Source organism: Syngnathus typhle, linkage group LG20 (assembly GCF_033458585.1).
Source record: "Syngnathus typhle isolate RoL2023-S1 ecotype Sweden linkage group LG20, RoL_Styp_1.0, whole genome shotgun sequence".
Classification (NCBI taxonomy): domain Eukaryota; kingdom Metazoa; phylum Chordata; class Actinopteri; order Syngnathiformes; family Syngnathidae; genus Syngnathus; species Syngnathus typhle.
The window spans coordinates 4458163-4476970 of record NC_083757.1 but is presented as its reverse complement, the minus strand read 5'-3'; the positions used below and the strand labels follow the sequence as shown (position 1 = coordinate 4476970).

At 45.7% G+C, this 18808-nt stretch overlaps 1 protein-coding gene and 1 long non-coding RNA gene across 4 annotated transcripts in view; one reads left to right on the top strand and one right to left on the bottom strand.

Moving 5' to 3' along the window:
* LOC133144314 (uncharacterized) overlaps positions 1 to 18808 on the top strand; it is a 194888-nt gene that overhangs the window by 139096 nt on the left and 36984 nt on the right. The gene's annotated exons all lie outside the window — the stretch shown is intronic.
* Positions 7890 to 10849, bottom strand: irx1b (iroquois homeobox 1b). Its single transcript, XM_061267635.1, has 5 exons — positions 10415 to 10849; positions 9741 to 9983; positions 8778 to 9510; positions 8651 to 8711; positions 7890 to 8176 (listed from the first exon to the last, which is right to left on the bottom strand). Exons 1-5 carry the CDS (start codon positions 10649 to 10651, stop codon positions 8128 to 8130), a joined length of 1323 nt encoding a protein of 440 aa, XP_061123619.1. The 5' UTR covers positions 10652 to 10849; the 3' UTR covers positions 7890 to 8127.

Sequence of the window (18808 nt, the reverse complement as noted above, 5' to 3'; positions counted from 1 at the left end):
TGTTTTGCAGTTTCTAACTTGCAGCAAGCTACAGAAAATATATTTTTTGCAGAGTTTAAAGAACCCGTGAAGTGATTTTAGAGATATTTCTAAGGATTATCACTGGACATGAAAAAATGATTTTGGACTGTGTAGCGCTCACTTGTGGTGAGAGTTGAAGTGGTTCCGTTTTGGATGAGTAGTTGTACTTAGAGCTCAAGTGCCACCTTGTGGCAGTTTGCGATAATACAACATTGTGTGTGTTCGCCTCAGGCAGGAGCAGGCTCAACTTGCAGTTCTTATTGACCGGGAAGGTGAAAAGGTCACGTTTACTTTTGTGACAACCCGAGCACCAAACAGCGCCTCCACTTGTCTCCATGCACGGATGACGTGGTCGCAGATTTCGAGAAGGACCTCCCAGGTCCGGAGCCCACCAGCGGTGCTGAGCTGACCGAATCTCTTGACTATTCCTGCTTTCTCCAGTTTGTCACATTCCCCACTTTCCACCAGCGAGTGTCACATCTGATCCCCCACGAGTCTGATCACGTGCCATCAAAGTATTAATCCACTCTAGAACCCAAGCGAGCGACAAGGTTGAATGTGATGGCAGTCGATTAAGTGCCGAGTCGGCGTTCTCCCGCGAGACCAACGGGGGCAATCATTACCTCAGATTGGCCCGGTGGGAACAAGATGGCTAGTTTTCTGTGTCCACTCCAATCACATCAGTAATGGAGAGGCGGGTAAGCATCTGTGACAGTGGGAAACCGGATCTCTGCTTCCCGCTGTAGTGTCGTGATAATTAGACACTACCCCTTTAAGAGACGGAGGAAGTGAGAGGGGGTTAAACAGAGAGCGGGAGAGTTGTAGTAAAAACAGAACGAGCGAGGAGTCAATGTTGTACTACCTGTAACTGTAAATGAAAGTTATTAAAGCTTCAACTTCAAAGACCCAAACCGAGAGGACATCCAGTTTCTACAATGGCGACGAGGATATTGCGCGACTGACGTGAACGGATCCCCGCGACGGAGTTTCTACCGCTCACAACGGTTTGCCTGCTGGATCGGGGCTAGCAACGGCTACACACACACGTGGACAGTGGTATTCCTGTGGAAAGGAAAAGAAAACGCTGTCGAACAAAACCTATTGTAACGATGGCTGGTGTGGCTGGTTTACCCGCATTTCCCCTTTTTGATGTACATGCAGAGCCGGCTTCCCTTTCCCTGAAATGGACGAAGTGGATGAGGAGATTTGAGACATTTCTCACGGCGGCTGCCATAACTGATAAAACAAGAAAAAAGGCTATGCTTCTGTACTACGCTGGGGAACAAGTGCAGGATATCTTTGAGACTTTTCCTGAAAGAGGCCAACCAGGTGATTTTGATAAGGCAGTACAACTACTCACCGAATATTTCAGTCCAAGTCATAATGTAGAATATGAAATCTACGTGTTTAGACAATCGAAACAAAACCCAGGTGAAACTGTTGATGCTTTTCACACCAGACTGAGACAGCTATCTCAGAATTGTGAATTCACTAATGTAGACAAGGAAATTAAGTCTCAGATAATACTCTGCTGCACATCATCACGTCTCAGGAGAAGGGCACTGAGAGACCCGGACATGACTCTGAAAGGTCTATTGGATCTGGCCCGAGCTTTCGAGACATCGGAACTTCAGGCGTCTGGCATTGAAAACAATCGAGATACTGGACATGTTGCAGCCATGCTCAATTCAAGACGCAGAGGATGGACCACCTCAGGACACCGTATGGAAAACATGGACCGTAGAGATCAGCCAGGGATGAAATGTAGGAATTGTGGAGGTGCGTTTCCTCATCAGGGTGGTCAGGCAGCATGTCCAGCGAAAGGTCTACAGTGTCGGACATGTGGAAAATTCAACCACTTCGCCCGCTGCTGTCTCTCCGGCCCTGGCATGAAGGTGAAACACCGTCAACATGGACGGAAAATGGAACCGACACAGAGCGCACAAGAGATGTCGTGGCCTAACAGGCGCAGACAAATCAAAACTATTGTTGCTGACGGTGCTGACACCGCTCCCATCAGTCATCTCGCGGCTGATGACTCGAGCACGGATGATGAGTACATCTTTGTCACTAGAGCTGCGGAGGGGAGAAAACCGCCAGTGAGGTCAGTCATGGTAGCTGGTGAATGCATTGATGTTCTTGTTGATTCGGGAGCCTCAGCTAATCTCCTGGATCGAAGAGCCTACGGCGAGTTGAAAACGAAACTCAAACTGGGGCAGTCAAGCAAAAGGATATACCCTTATGGTACAAACGTTCCCCTTTCCCTTCGTGGTAAGGTCACCACAACAGTCTCTGCCAATGGGAGAACAGCTCAGGCAGCATTCTACGTTGTTGATGGAGACCACGGCTCGCTGCTGGGCCATGACACTGCAACTAAACTAGGTCTCATACAGGTGCAACCTTACAAGCTCAAAATTGTTCACAAACCTGGAAGATCAAACTCGGCAGACTACGTGTCACGCCATCCACAAACACTTCACACGCCCAGTATCACAGATGACGTGGACACTGGAATGCATGTCTCCGTCATTGCTACACATGCAGTACCCAAGACTGTGCATCAACCGCTGCGAATGTCTGAACTCCAACAGGGGCCTTGGGAGGATGTTGCAGTGGACTTCTGTGGCCCCTTTCCTTCAGGTGACTACCTGTTAGTCCTCATGGATGAGTGTTCGAGGTTTCCCTTTGTGGAGATTATGCCATCTACATCGGCATGCAGACTCATCCCTGTCATGGACAAAATCTTTTCGACAGTGGGAATCCCAAAAGTGGTGAGAAGCGGTAATGGGCCCCCATTCTCGAGCAAGGCTTTTTCGGACTTTGCAAGATACCTTGGATTCCACCACAGGAAGGTAACCCCCTACTGGCCACAGGCCGACACTGCGGTTGAAAGGTTCAACAGGACTCTGACCAAAGCGATCCACACAGCTACGCTGGAAGGCAAGCCGTGGAAGCAAGAGCTGTACAAGTTCCTCAGGGACTACAGGGCAACACCTCATCATACCACCAACCGGCCTCCGGCTGAGGTGTTCTATGGTCGGCCCATAAGTATAAAGCTGCCGTCCATCTCTCGTCCCCCCAGTGATGATGATCTCCGTCGGACAGATGGATTGAGGAAGGACAAAATGAAGAAGTATGCGGACGAAAGGAGGAACGCATCACACTCTGTGCTCAAGGAGGGTGATGTTGTCCTAATACAACAGAGGAAGACGGGAAAACTTGTGACGCCCTTCAACCCAAACCCCTACAAAGTCATCGCAGTGAACGGAACGATGGTCACTGCACAGAGACAGGACCACAGACTCACAAGACATAGATCGCACTTCAAACTCTTGAAGCACAGACCGGAAGTCCCATTCACAACACGAGACGGTGATAACTGTGATGACGACAGTGTTAATGGACAAGCAGGTGATCCTGAACACGTTAACCTTGGAACCAGGAGGCGACGCCCTGTGAGGGTAAACAGACGACCGCCTCAAAGACTCATCACTGAGATATAGCAAAGGCTACATAGAGTGATGAGACACTGACAAATTCTCGCCACCGTTATGTTTGTTATCGACACAAGAGTAATGTGTGTTCAGTACTGCTCAGAGATGTTAAGCTTAGTTATTTGTTAAAGTGTTTGTATATCTGATTTTGAATTCGTAGTATAATACGGAATCACAATTTTACATGACTATTTTGGAAACCACTTTATTTCAATTGTACATTCTGTCAGGGTAAGTAAAGCTGAAACTAAGGAAGGACATTTCATTTAAAAGAAAAGGAGAGATGTAGTGTCGTGATAATTAGACACTACCCCTTTAAGAGACGGAGGAAGTGAGAGGGGGTTAAACAGAGAGCGGGAGAGTTGTAGTAAAAACAGAACGAGCGAGGAGTCAATGTTGTACTACCTGTAACTGTAAATGAAAGTTATTAAAGCTTCAACTTCAAAGACCCAAACCGAGAGGACATCCAGTTTCTACACCCGCCGCCCACCCTCCTTCTGTGTGTGGGTGTGGGCCTCGCAGATAAACAGTTGGCAGGTTGTCCCGTACTCCTCTGCGTGTGCATGAAAACACACACACACACACATGCGAGTCGCTCCTTCATCTGCCCCAGTCATTTAGGCTAATAGAGCTTAATGGAGTATATTAACCCCTGTCTATCTTAGACACACACACACACACACATCTTTTTGGTGTCTATGCGCATGTCTGTAACTGAGAGGGGAGAGAAAGTAATGCTATGCGCCTTTCATGTGTAATTACGTTGTGTTATTTAGTTACCGGTAAAATTAGGAAGCACCCAAAATTGAGTTTCACTGATTTTTTTTTTTCTGAGAGGGCTTTGTACTTTTCAGCCAGATGCCAGAATTTGTTTTTGATTTTTTTTTTAAGTACAAAATTCACACAGACATTACTGTCTTTAAGTATAGAAAAATAAATACTACTACTCCAAAGGTATGTTGGTTCATACATAAATGTTGTAGATGAATATTGTTCCCTCCCGCCTCTCTGAAAGGAGCCAACGGTCCGAAAAACTACCGCACAAGCCCTCCCCTTCTCCCAACCTGCTTCTGGCCTCAGATTATGGTCTTGAATGGCTAGAGCTCCACAAAAAAAAGGATTTATCACTCCCTCCCTTTCATAGTATTTGCCGTGTGTATTTCGCCTGAATATTCGCCATTGAGGTACTCGCAGCTGCGAGCGAACAAAAAAAAAAAAAAAGATCAGCCTGTAAACTTGCTGCATTGTGGAACGTGTTGAATTACTCATGAGTTGTGATACTTTTGTGCTAAACGCTTAATTCCGCTAATCCCTACGGAGGAAGAGTGAAAGGCGCAAATTCCCTATGATATCTCGTCGAGGCTAAACATTTGCTCACTTATGTATACACATGAATACAGAAAGAGGACAGATTTAACCCGATGCCCCCGTTTATCCCGCAATGTCATATCGGGATTCATTGCAGCTGGATTATTTATTTATTTTTTCGGGCAGTGTGCAGTTTTGTTTTGGAAACTTGCACTATATGAACTTCTATGTTTATTATCTCTTCTCCTGAACCTTTTGACATTGTCTTGGACTTTTCTTCTCCTGGCCCCTGAAGGTCAACCTTTGTAAAACCTATTTGGCAATCAAACAGGGAGCCCCCCTCTCCCCCCCCGCCCTTCCCAACTCCGTTCCTCATCCTGCAGTCATTCTCCACCCCTGCCCGTGCTGGCCCTCTCGGCGGGGGCTATACATCCCTAACTTGTCTACATTTACCCCCCGGGTTGGATAAGCAATGAGCCCATTGCGGCGAGAGTCCCTCCTTTTAGCCCCGTGCCATTCTCCCAGAATCAGCTCATGCTCTCTGTTTTCACGACCTCTGACCTCAGGCCATGGCAACTGTGGCAGGAATGTCAGGAGTGATTGGCAGGATAAAGAAGCCAGCGCCTCTCTTCTGCACAAGCGGATTTGAGAGACTTTGAGGGGGCCAACAATGGCGGATTTGGGCTTGATTGGATCACAGATGAGCTGATGACTGTCAAAAGAGCACGTCGTCTTTACATAAGCCCGATTATCTCCTCGGCGGAGAAGAGAGGAAAGGTGCCGGCGCTTCACGGCCGGGAGCTCGCTCCCATGCCGGGCGCCTCCGAAAAGGGCGCACGAGGGCTAGTCCACGAGGCCCGGCGCTCTCTCATCCACTGGGGTCCTTTAACAAATCTATTCAGGCAACTACGGGGGCCCTCGCGCACGGAGGCCATCATTGTTCTGTCCGTGACCATCCCATCAGCGGCGAGAGAAAGGAAACGAGGGAAAGATACAAACCGAGAGGGAGCCGCTGACAGAAAAGAGCAGTGGGACAGGAGAATCAAAGACAAATCCCTTCTATAATCTGCCTCTTTAATAGGGATTAGAATTCACCAAAGAGCCCATATACGAATACTAAAGCGCCAATGAAGACTTGATTCACACTGAGAGTTTGAGGGGCTCGAGCAACCCCCCGAAAAACTCCGCAGAGAACGCTCGAATCCCAGTTGCCTTTTCTCAATTCTAGTTCTTCCCAGCATGCACCGCTTCTGAAAAGTTTCCGCGCAGGTTGGATGACAAACAACTGCCATGTCGTGTGAACTTGAGGAAGTTTCTAGCAGCTCCAGCCAGGAAATGCTTATCAAATATTGGATCTGCTCTTTTTTTTTTTTTTAAAACTGTGCCTCCTTTCACAGCACAACTTGCTTTTGGACATGAAAGACTCATTTGATGTCATTTTCAGCGCCATCGTGCAAGCGCTCACTGATATCCAAGTTTGAAAGAATAACATATTGTTTGAGTTCTTGGAAGGACCGTCCCTCGATCTGGCTGGTATGAAGCGCTGGGAAAAAAAAAAAAAGGGAGAGAGACTGAGAGCGGCTAATATTCTCCTCAGCGGTGCCGATGGCAGTCTGTCTGATTTGGCAGAGGAAGGCAAAATGGCCTCAAGTGTCTGGCTTCCTTCCATGTTGTTCTCACATCAATGACAGCTCTCGCTGTTGCTCGCCACAGCTAGGGTGTGCTGTTTTTTGCCACTCGTGGTCTGATCCGATCGCTCATTGCGCGTGGACCGATTAGATCTGTAAAACCAACAGAAATGTCAACCTCTTTAAAATCAGATTTGGTCTTATTATTGTGTAAATAAAAACAATTAAATACATAATTACCTCGAGCCTCTTACTACATTAATAAGAATTTGATTTAAAGGCAGTTTTATAGATCACATTTTTACTCTGGATAAATATATATTATTCGTATATGTTTGATCGACTATAAAGCGGTGAAATTAGTTGCTGGCAAACGTGGAAAAATATTTCAAGACAGCATGAAGTGTTCTTGGCACAGGTTTCTCACTGGATTATTTGATACATTTATCCAAAGATGGATAGAAACGTGCAATCTGAGGATTTTCAGTAGATAAAATGCATTTTCCGTTCTTGTTTGTTTGATCGCTGACAGGTGATGTCTTCCTTTTTGCTATTATGGCGATCAGTAAAATCGGATTTACATCACAGTTAATTGAAAACTTTGGAGTTTATTTGTGGTACGACGTGTCAGAGTGAGGGGGCAGCAGCGAGTCACATCTCCATGCAACTCATTCTAATTACTGATATGAGCACAGTTCCATTTTTCTTTTTTTTTATTAATGTTTTTTTTCGTTTGTTTAGTCTTATCTGCCTGTTTTGCACCGAAATACATGCAGGTTCCCCCAATCATGAGCCACGCATGCATCCAGCTTTTATGCTCGACAGCTCTAAGACCCCCTACCTTCTTCTATCTTCCTCTCCACCCCCGCTATTGGGAGGCCCTTGAACGTCAAAAGATGAGTTGGAGTGACACACAACCCACCAGGCCTTTGCCACCCCAGGAGTTGTTTTGCCTCCCCACTGGCCGCTGGCCTTTCCCGCTTTCTGATCCATATTTCAGAGGTATTGCAGTGATGCCACCAAGAGGGGCGTAATCCAACATTAAAGCTTAAAAAAAAAAAAAAAAAAAAAGAGGCTGGCTGGAAAGCTTGGATTTCAATTTCTGTAGTGTTTGCTGGAACTTCCAAGTGGTTGTAAATTTTTGTGTAAATTCACTTTGTTAGCAGACAAGTGAAGCTAACTAAATAACGAAATAGGTCAAGCTGATATTGTCATTTATTATCCGGGGTATCTAAATTGCTCTTGTTGGATAAATAAGAATAAATGATGCAAACTTGCAAAACCACTATGAAAATATTTTATAAAAATTCTTTGGCTAATTTTGTACCACACTTTGATAACACACACACTCCGCTTAGTCCTCCAGTTCAAATTAGACCCAAGCCATTTTTTTTTTCCATAATAAATGACTATAATGACATTTATTTAGTTTCCGAAAAATAGATTCTTTAAAGACCATCCATATCCTATATTTACAATTTTCAAAAGAGACAGTAAGAGAGTAAAAGAACATACAGAAATGAGAGGTACAAGCAAATTGTTGACATGAAAACATCTCTTTAACAAGTATAGGCTAAACGGTAACACTCTTAACAGGTCGTCCCGTCAAAAATATCTTTGTGAAATAGTTCTCAGTTAAATAATTTCTTTTTTTTTTTTGTCGTTGGTTAGTATTTTCATAATGTTGATGTTAAAGCTCGCTGTGCTCCTCTGCCATGGTGAGGTCTGTTGTGGGGGAAAAAAAAGAAATGTAAAAATTAATTAATTGCAAATAGACAAATTATCAATGAAACTGAGATCATTCTAAAAATTTGATGCATTTCATTTTTTTTCTTCCAAATTGCAGTGAATTAAAAGGGCAAACACTGTGTTCTTCAAAGCCTCTTCTCCATTCCTTCTCTCAGCGCTTTCTTTGACATGCATTGACTGCATTCACTCAGGGGAGGCTGCAGATTATTTAAATGACCCGGCTTGGAGATAACTCCGAGGCCCCCGCAGGACGCATCAGCAGCCTGCTGCCTGACGAGGCGTTAAAGTGGCCTCTCAATCACATGATTTATGTGCTCACAGCTCAGCCTCCATGGCCAGTCAGGTGTAACAGTGTTTACCCCGCTGCTCGAGGCTTCATTTAGCACAAGACATGTGGCAAGAAATCGAGCTTGATAGCGTCATAATATGGTTCAAATGCAGGTCATTTACCTGTCAGTGATGAGCTGGAATGGAGACTTAAGGGAATCCGACCTGTGGTCGCTGTCATCATCTGTAAAACAACAAAATGGGTGTGATTTTTACAAATTAATGTTGGAATAATATCCCGTCGTCGTACCATCTCTTTTTGGACTAAAGCTTCCAGACGAGTCTCCGTCACTGTCATCTTCTGTCCCCGAAGTTCCATGTCCGGGTCGTGCGTCATGACGCGCGGGGAGCGCAGGGCCGCGCAGAGGCAGTTGTCCGGCCTGCGCTCCTCCGAGCAGGGACCTCATGTTTAATAGCGAGTTGGCGTTGATAAAAGCCGCGTTGGCCCAGTTGTGGAGTTTGCCGATTTGGCATGTGTATATCCCATGGCCCGGGAGAAGCGCCGGGTGTCCGGCATGCGCTAAAGCCGGGTGGTGCCCGTGGGAGGCTTTGTGCGTGTTGTCCGGTGCCGTGGCGGTCTCAGCCAGGGACCAGATTTTGGGTTTGCTCTGCGGTGGTCTGTGGCACTCCTGTCTGCTGGGGGAGTGATCCACCAGTTTGACCACAGCCGCGTCCACGGAAAGCGTCCTGTTGCTCTCCGAGTTCCGAGGCTCCGTCGCGGCCTCTCTGCCAGGCACGTCCGCTTCCTTCTCCCCCTTCCTGCAGCCCTGCTCCGCTGCGGCGCGCGGTTCCTCCGGTCTTTCAATGTCGACCGTTTCCAAATCGATCTCCTCGTCTTCGTCGTCGTCGCTGCCGTTCTTGCCTTGCTCGTCCTCGTTGTCGCTGCTGAAGATGCGTCCGTCGCGGTCTTCGGCGCTGCGGCCCCACGTCACCTTGTTCTCCTTTTTTAGACGCCTGCGTGCGTTTGCAAACCACGTGGACACCTGGATCACAGAAATGCGTCTTATTAGGTCAATTTGAGCGTTTTATATTTGTGAAAATTATTTGTCCTAAGGTGGAACTTGGCCTGGTCTATTTAAAATAAAAAAAATGCATCAGGTAAAATTAAGTGTTTGGCGTTGTGTATGTCCCACATTCACTAAGAGCTCATTTTCCCCTTTCCATTATTTTATTCATTATAAATATCTATTTAATAACGCATAGTTTCTCCTACCTGTGTGAGCGTCATCCTCGTAATGATGGCAAGCATGATCTTCTCCCCTTTGGTGGGGTAAGGGTTTTTCTGGTGCTCCTGCAGCCAGGCCTTCAAGGTGCTGGTGGTCTCTCGTGTGGCGGTCTTGGCCCTCGACGGGTCTCCGTAAGGATACTGTCCATACGGGTAGAAACCTTGAGCGGCGTGCACAGGTAGAGAGCCTGGATGGGAACCCGGGCTGTCCTTTAACTCGTACTGGGAGCCCTGAAATTGGAAGTGACAAGTTGTTAGAGGGAAATATTCAAATGGTTGAATACAGTGTGAGAATAATTTTAGATTTTAGCAAAAAAAAAAAAATAATGTTGAGATTATTTTTAATTGCACTGTTGCAACTTTTTTTGTCAATGCAATAATTCATTTTTATAATAGACAAGTCGATTTTATGTGTGTGTGTAAGGATTTATTTTCTTCTCATCATGTCAAAACATGCAAAATTATACTTCTATGTTTCATTGCTTTAAAATCAAGCAAAAAAATGTAATTCAATTGTTGCAATGATAATCCTACATTTAAACACTAAACAATTTGCCCATGTAATTCGTTTTCAATCTTGCACTGTCCACCATTATTGTTAATTAATTGCCATATGTTAAGGCAAATTGACCATGTCAGTCATGTTACGCAACAAGTCTTACCATTTGAGAGATGAGGGCGAGGTCTGGTGCTCCGCTATATGGCAGAAAGGCACTGTAGTTGGGGGCCGCCCATGGACTCCCGTACATCCCCAGCATGGAGCCGACAGCAGCGGCTGTTGCAGATGAGCTCACGCCGCTATCGCTGCTTCCTTCCCGACTAGAAGCCGGTCGTTCACCCGCGTACACTTCATGGGCGGCGTTGAGGAACTGGGGGTACCCCAGTTGAGGGAAAGCCATGTCCAGTAAAATCTCCCCCAAAAATCAGCAGTGGGAGGGAAAGGTGGAGAAATCTCAGATAATGGAAGAAGCTCAAAATAAAAATCTAAATCACCAGAGTCCCCCTTTTTTGGAAAGTGTCACGCTTCCACTTGCGCGCTTCTAACAGTCCGAGTCAAAGCCCGGCTTTGGCACGTCGAGTGCGGAGTGCTGCGCGCGTTTGGCCGCAGGAGCTTTCTGGATGTGGAGCTGACTGACTGATTGGCAGCCTACTTAAGCTCCAAGCTCCTCCTATGCCCAGGGCAGGCGATTAGTGCATTGGTTAGCCCAGGTCGTGGGTGGCTTGTGCGTGTGTGCGCCCGTGCGCGCTTGTGCGCGCCGGTGCGCGCTTGCTTGTGCGCGCTTGCTTGTGCGCTCTTCTTTTTTTTTTTTTTTAACAATATGGTCATAGAGAGGAGGACCCTGTGAAGTGTGTGCTACATTAGTGCTGAGAGAAATGCTCCACGTGTAATTGTCACATGCATTGCTGGCGCTCATCAAATCTATCCGTTAAATACGCCAATTAAAATAAGCGGGGATGTATTTGCATGAGTGGGAAAAAAAAAACAATTGGCACCTTTACGCGTGCATTTTTACGTGTGACAGATCTTGGCTCAATTTGGACACTATGTCGGTTCTCTGGCGGGCAGATGGACCGGCAGGTCATTGATATGGCCGGCCAGGTCCAAGAGGAATGTCGGTGATTATCAACGGAAGTCACTGGAGCATATTTTCAGAGGGTGAGATGGGTGGGATTGATGGAGATTGAAAAGATAAGATAGTCTGGCGCTCAGGAGTGGAAAATGACAGATGTTGCCTGAGAAGAAGGGGCTTTTGTTTTGAGACGAGATGCGCCGTGATTGATAACACTGCTTCGAGATACGAGTTTAAATCGCTTGTTGAGGTTCGTACATGGAAATAGCAAAAAACGTGATGGTGCTAATGAGGTAGAGCACACGGCGCCCTGCTCGCTGGCTGTGACCCTCCTGGTTTCCCTCCGAGGTTAGCCGTGTAATTACTCCATCCCCATAAATACAGATTCATCATCATCCTGGAGCCCCCCCGATGAGCTAAGAGTGAGAGGGAGGGAGGGAGGCGGGAGGTCTAATGATTTCATTACTGTGCTTAAAGCCCACTCGAGCTAAGTGATGGTCCACTCGTAGCGCCATCGGGCACTTGTGCAGCTCAAAGGTGTTTTCCCTAAATGCATATCATGATGCTGTTTGCATGCATCCAAGTGTGTGTGTGTGTGTGTGAGTGTGAGTGAGAGAGAGAGCGACAGCGCGAGAGAGAAATATAAAGAGGATGCTTAATCTCCATGGCATTTCAAATGGCATTCATAGAGAGAGTGGCCCTTTCCTCATTGCCAAGGTAAATGGAGCCAGGGGACTCTCCATTTCAGCCTGATAAAAGAGCAACGTTAAACACTCTCTGCATTCCCTTCCTCTCTCTCTCTCTCTCTCGCTCTCTCGCTTTCTCCCTCAGTCTTGTTTCTCACTCAAAATTGATGTTGTTTTTTCATGACAGGGAGGGAAACGAGACATATCCACCATCTAATAGGATAATATAACCCCATTCAACACACACCCCCGCCTCCCACCCTCTTCTCCCCCCTCTCTCTCTCTCTCTCTCTCTCCAACTCGCTCTTTCTCTCTCCGCCTTTGTAGCTTGCCTGATTTCCATAGTGTCTCTGTGGAGAGGCAGTTAATGAATTCCTCTGAGCTGGAGAAAGGGGGGAGAATGGTTTTGGCGGTTTAGAGAGAGAAAAGGGGGGAGAGGGGGAGGAAGGCTTTGAGCTATGCCATTCAACTTCACAGCCGAGGCCTGCTTGTGCATTCACAGTGTGTGTGTGTCGTGTGTGTGTGCGCGCAGTGCATTTGTGCGTCTTTTAACGTGAACCTGCTAAGACTACCAAATATTTAGACTGGCCTCAGACCTCTCTTTATGGCGATGGTGGATTGAGGGATCTCTGGAGGCAATTTGACTTCATTTGAAAGCCATTCCCCGCTATTAGCTGCACGCAGACAAAGGAATAACTTACATTCGGACACGTTCAAATGAAGTGGCGAGATCCACTCGCGCTGCTCGTTTCCTCCTGGGTCATTTTCAGTGAGGTAAATAAAAATGGCATCAAGTATTGGGTTTTGGATGATAACTTCATCCGTGCAATATTCTCAAGGTGGTAGAAATTATGAATCAAAAGCATTTGATTTGTTGTGCTGAAATTGTACCATTATAATTGAAGACAGTTAAATGCAAATGAATCTGGGCCAATTGAACGGAAATATTCTTTTCATTTAATTTTTAGCATTTAAATTTTTAGCATTTATTTTAAAAATAGAGTGAATGTGGCATCAAACTCAGATTGATAGCAGAGTTATTCCTCAATCCCACATCCGATCCATTTATTGAATATAAAGTTTACAAACTTGGTCATTTCCGAGGCTAACAGATGAATTTAGAAAAAAATAAATCTTTGTTTGCCCACTTAGGAGCACAGATAAGCACCCAGTTGACGCTAAATCAGATGAATCACCGCCAAACGTAACAGATAAGCCTGACAGCATCAAGTAGCTACTCGCTTTTTTAGATTCCCTCACACTGATCCCGCACTTTTTTTTTTTTTTTAATCATCACAGCATGCGAACGCACGGCACCAAACACGTGATTACTAATGGCTATTATTTTCACACAAGCGATTATACAAGTTGCAATGTGACCTGGAGATGGATCCCGCTGACTGAACATTTTGACCCAGAGGGGAAACTCTCGACAAAGAGCCTATCATTAGCAATTAATGGGCGTGCCAGCGTTTGTTTGTTAATAGCTCCTTTAGAAGCCCAGTGGGACTCATTTACAGTGCATGGGCCAGAAAACAGACCCTGACCTCCGTCAGGGGTCACGTCGAATCGGCCCAGCTTGTGAAACGGCAACAGCTTTTTTTTTTTTTTTGCTGAGTGCGTGTAAAGAGCCGCCGTTAAATACTGTTCCATCATTCTCCATTGAGAGCGCGATGAAAACAAGTGATGTTCAACAAGATTGCTGACTAAAAAAAAAAAAAAAAAAGGTGAATTCCCTCCTCCTCCTTTACAGAAAGACTTAGCAGGGGGGCTTTTCTCATGGATAGCAATCTGATTGTTTTCTAAACGGATTATTAACTCTTTTGTTACAGTAGGGGTCACTTTAATGCTTCTTAGGCGCCATTAGCATGGCTTTAAAGAGAACGCGCGCACACACACACATTGGATTTGGCGTTTGGTGTCTTTGTTGATCTCAGCGGGTGCGGAATGATACCGTTATAATGCCGTTAAAAACAATAGCGTGACATAAAAGGGAGGCGTGGGAGGTGAGGAGTGTGTGTGTGGCGCCATGTGTGTGTATGATGAAAAGTAGCCCTTATAGCAGGAGCAGTGAGCTTAACGCGGTCATGCCGACATCAATGACCACCTCAAAGAGGCGGAAGCATTACCCAGCCAAGTCCTTGACTGAGCGAAGGATGAGTTGGAGAAGTGGCTCAGATGACCAAGATGGACGAATTAGAAGGGAAAAGGTGTCGGCTGCCAAAGTTGGAATAACCACTCTTTGTACTCTGTTTATTTCTCAGAGGAAAAAAAAAAAAAAGCTTCCCCTGGGAAAATCAAAGATACTTAGCGTAGGTCAAAGCATCACGGGCCACGGAGCACCAAGGCTCATATTGACCATATGAATGTGGGGAGGGGGGGGGGCCGCTTCTGGCTGGGTGCCCCAGTTGGGCTTTGAGCTCCTGTTCTAGAGGACAGATAAAGAGGGGTATCCCTTACAGGCTTGACCTCTAGCCACCCCTGTCATGAGAAGGAGGGGTCAAAGTTCAGATCAATTGGATCCCAACGGCCCACTGTCTGCAACGGCGAATAAGTGCCCGAACTAGAAGAAGCGGCGAAGAGGCGTGGCCTGTCTTTTTATCCAGCTGACACCAATCCAGGTTTAGATAAGTGAACTCCGAGTTTTATTGCAACATGTCATATGAGCTTTGTGATGTTTTGAGTACGTATTAAGAAGGAAATCGGATGGCTTGGATGTTATATTCATTTTGGACTTTTAATGATTTATTTGGCCCATTCTTTTGAAGGGTGGAATGATTACACAGCGTTCAACAAGACTCCAGTGCACACGTTTCGAATTTATTTTGGATTTGATCTAATCCACACCGGCCGGAATAATATTATACACACGGGCTCAAATGTGTACTGTACTCAGAGCACGTTAATATTTGGGGAAATGAAAGTTGTCATAATTCTCACTTTTCCATCGTTCTGAGCCCGGCTGTCCAACAAATCCTTTTAATGCCGGAAAACACAAACTGCTTTGTCAAGCTGGAATTTAATCGGACATGTTTGAATATTCATTAGAAAGACTAATTAGAATGAAGGAGATCTGGCTTTTAATAAAACTGCCCTATTTTTTGTTCCACATTTGACCTTTTCTCCCAAATATTAGCTCCATCAATATAAAAAGTATTGCTAGTAATTGAAATCCGCCCTCAGTCATGGCTATCTTAGTCAGAAATATTTGCTTCTCCAATAACCCCAAAGTACAGTAAAACAAACATACCCGTGAAACTGAAGTGAGCGGTGTGGCGCGCTGGGGTTTTTCCAAAGTAACTTTTGAGACTTTGACCACGAGCCATTTGGGTGTGTGCTCCGCACGCTTAAGCTCTGTCAACTTCCTTCTAAACCCCCCGTTCGCTCGACACATCTCCGCCCTGCGTCGAGGTTGGTCTGACCTTCAACTTGACCTACAAAAAACGAGCCATTGTTTCACTTCATTTTCAATCATAATTATAAATTAATTGCGTGTGTAGGAATAAATTGATTTATTAAATGGAACATAAGTGGTCAATGCTAGCGATGGCGCCGGTGACGATGAAGGGAGTTAGCGTGCACTGCGCGCGGCGGCTCAGCCAATTAGCGCTTGGGCGTTTTTTGTTTGAGCCCGTGCGATGATGAGATGTTGTGCTGGGTGGCGGCCCACTTCATTAAGCACACTGTTGTCTCGGGTTTACTCAGCTTGCCGGCTTGAACAGCTTGTTTACCGCACGCAAATATGACAGACTGTATGTCTATTTGACCGTCTGTGTGTGTGATGCAGGAGGCGGTGAGTGTGGTCATGTGATCCGAGTTTGGTGTGTCCTATATATAGGGTCAAGCCGTTATTTTAATACACTAAATACACGGCAGATAAGTGCAAAGTGTGCCCGTCGCCGAATAGTTGGCCAGTCCAATAACGGCCCACAAGTCCCTTTTCACCACTTGCACAAATATTAGTCCAGGAGCAGCAGTTTAAGTGCAATTACACCGTCCCTCCCCTTTTTTGTTTTCTCATTCAACACGGTGCATCGGGGCGAGCCAAACGCGTTACAATTGACAACCGGGTTGTGTTGACCTAACCAGACCCGAGCCCCGGCGCTCTACTCTTACTGATAAAACACATTGAAAGTTTGATTATAAATCATGGAGGAGGCAGCCATATATCCCCGCCCCTCCCCTTCCTGAAATAGCAAGACGTCACAGCGGCGTGCGTCTCACTTTCTGCTTTGTGACGCGAGGGCAGTTGTGAAGGCCTTAATGCGGCGGGCGATGACAGATCACTTCATTCACACAAGACCACAGCAATTATTTCAACCATGACAGATTGCCTCAGCAGAACTGAATTTCGGATAAAAAAAAAAAAAAAAAAAACCTTCACAGACTCTTTATCTTTTTACCTCCTTCACTCCTCTTCCTCCCCCTCGTTCAATAAGGAATCTTGCGGCTTTCCGAGCTAATGACTTCCTCCTCACTCCTCACTGTTACACCATTGTGTTGATGTAGTTGTGTGTGTGTGTGCATGTGTGTGTTTTACTTTGTGTGTGAGCAGGGGGTGACGGTACCATCTGTCTAGCTGCTGTAGCCCTTGCCCCTGCCCAGCTGGTAGGCACTAAGTAATGGGAGAGGACTTCCTCGTTTCAACCCCCTGAGACACACACACACACACACACACACACATGCATTAGTATGCAACACCTACTGTCACGGTGAGCGAAAGACAGGGAGCTTTTTTTTTTCTTTCAGCCTGAGTATTGAAACCTGAGCAACTCGGGGTGTCAACTGATGATGACTGAGTGTGTGTGTGTGTGTGTGTGCGTGTGTGTGTGTGTCTATCTGAGTGACAGAGGAATGTAAATGAATGTTTATGGATTTGCCGCAAATAAAGCTCTCCACACTTGCAAAACACAGTGTACACAATACGGACAATTAAAATGTTAAATTGCAGCAAGGCAGTGACCAGTCATGAATGCTCATTGGCGGACATTACAATTTTTATTTTATTTTATTATGGACAAGTGTGGAATATAATTCCAACACGGGGAGCTGCATAAAAATGCCTTTGTAGCTCAGTGACTAATGATGAGTTTATTTATCATAATAAGAGTTGTTTATATGATTGATAAATGTACTTATTAACATGCGCATATTATGATGACTGATCATGTCGGAATTTTTTTCTTTGTCTTTCCAACGACATTTTTCACATTGCGACAGGTCTGAATGGTTTGTATGCATGTAAATTCCCCCCTCATTATTTACTGCTTAAAAACATGCACGCGCACGCGTCTCCACCTGCAATTTAATGAAGAGGCTCCGGTTTGAATTAAACGAGAAGCTTCACGTAATTGGCTTGAAAATCCATTGAAATGCAGCACGTGCACGCCGGACCGACACGTGGGGTTCACACGGATTGTTGCCGTCGGGATTTTTGCGCTACCTGTAAGCCAACACGCACACGCATTCTTAGCTGCACACTTGAATTTTTAATGACATGGTGATGATGGAGTATTCTTGACCTCTCTGGGGTCGCAGACACTCAGCCACACACAACCTAAATAACATCCAGCTTTTAACTCCCGGCCGCTCCTACAGATTGGTAACTTCCCCGCTCGGAGTCGTCGACAATAGCCAAGACCGAACTGAGGCCGGGGAAAGCCGGGCCGCCATTGTCCGAGTTGAAAGCCCGGTTATTCATTGGCTGTGAGTTAAAGCGCTGACCCCGGTGTAACACTGATGGAGCTGGCTAACAACACTGAGGCCCTTTGTCTCGGCCGGCCCGCTCTCTGATCAGCCCGTAATGAACTGTTGAAAATTTACAGCCCGTCGTCACTGTCGGCCTTGCCTTTCGCTTTCATCCACCTTTTCTGCCGCGTCCTCGCTTTTTAGTACTCCGCGGACGTCATCTTAAAGGGTGGCCCTCCCCTTCCAGACGCCCTCATGCAATAACAATGCCGTCAATGTAGGTGGTTCATTGATTTCCTCTCAATAGGTGCCTATTGTGTCGCATTATTCTCCTCCTCTCCAATTCTTTCAGTGTGTCCTGTTTTGTGCAACTTGTAACAATTTTAAACTTTAGGTGTCGTGAGTGGCTATACCTTCAGAAATGCATATCTTCTATATTTGTAAAAAAAAAAACAATTGCTGAGGTAATACTAGCTGAATAATTACAATAGACCCACCCATGCCATTAAATAAATCACTTCCTACTGTTCTGATAATGGGGAGTTAAATGTTTTATGACATGTAATCATTACTTTAACACCCCCCTGTCTCAGTGCCCCCCCCTGCTTTTTTTCTTGCACACAGCATAAGCCTTATCTGTCTGGAGAAAAAAAAAAAAAAACATTCTCAATATATGCAAAACTATTCCAGGTTCTCAGTTCCACCCAAAAGATTTCTGGCTTTTCTTAATATCTTATTTTTCTCCCTGAACTATTTTCTCAGTCTGGAATTGGTGATGGATTTCTCTGAACCGCTTCTGCTGTAATAAATCCACTCCTTGAAGTTGTGTGTGTGTATGCACGTCTGCACGTGTGTGTGTGTGTTTGTGTGTGTATGTGATATCCCGGGGTAAATTGTTTCCTCCAGTCTTTGAGAGGTGGGCATTCAATAGCTTGCCAAAACAGCTATAGGCAATAATTAAATGATTCCACGCTTGAGAGGAGAAAGAAAAAGAGCGGGAGGGAGAGAGGGGAGTGTGGGAGAGAGATATCCAGGCAGAAGAGGAAGGAAGAGAGCAAGAGAGGGACAGAAAGCAATGATGTGAATGAGAAAGGGAGAAAGACATATTTGG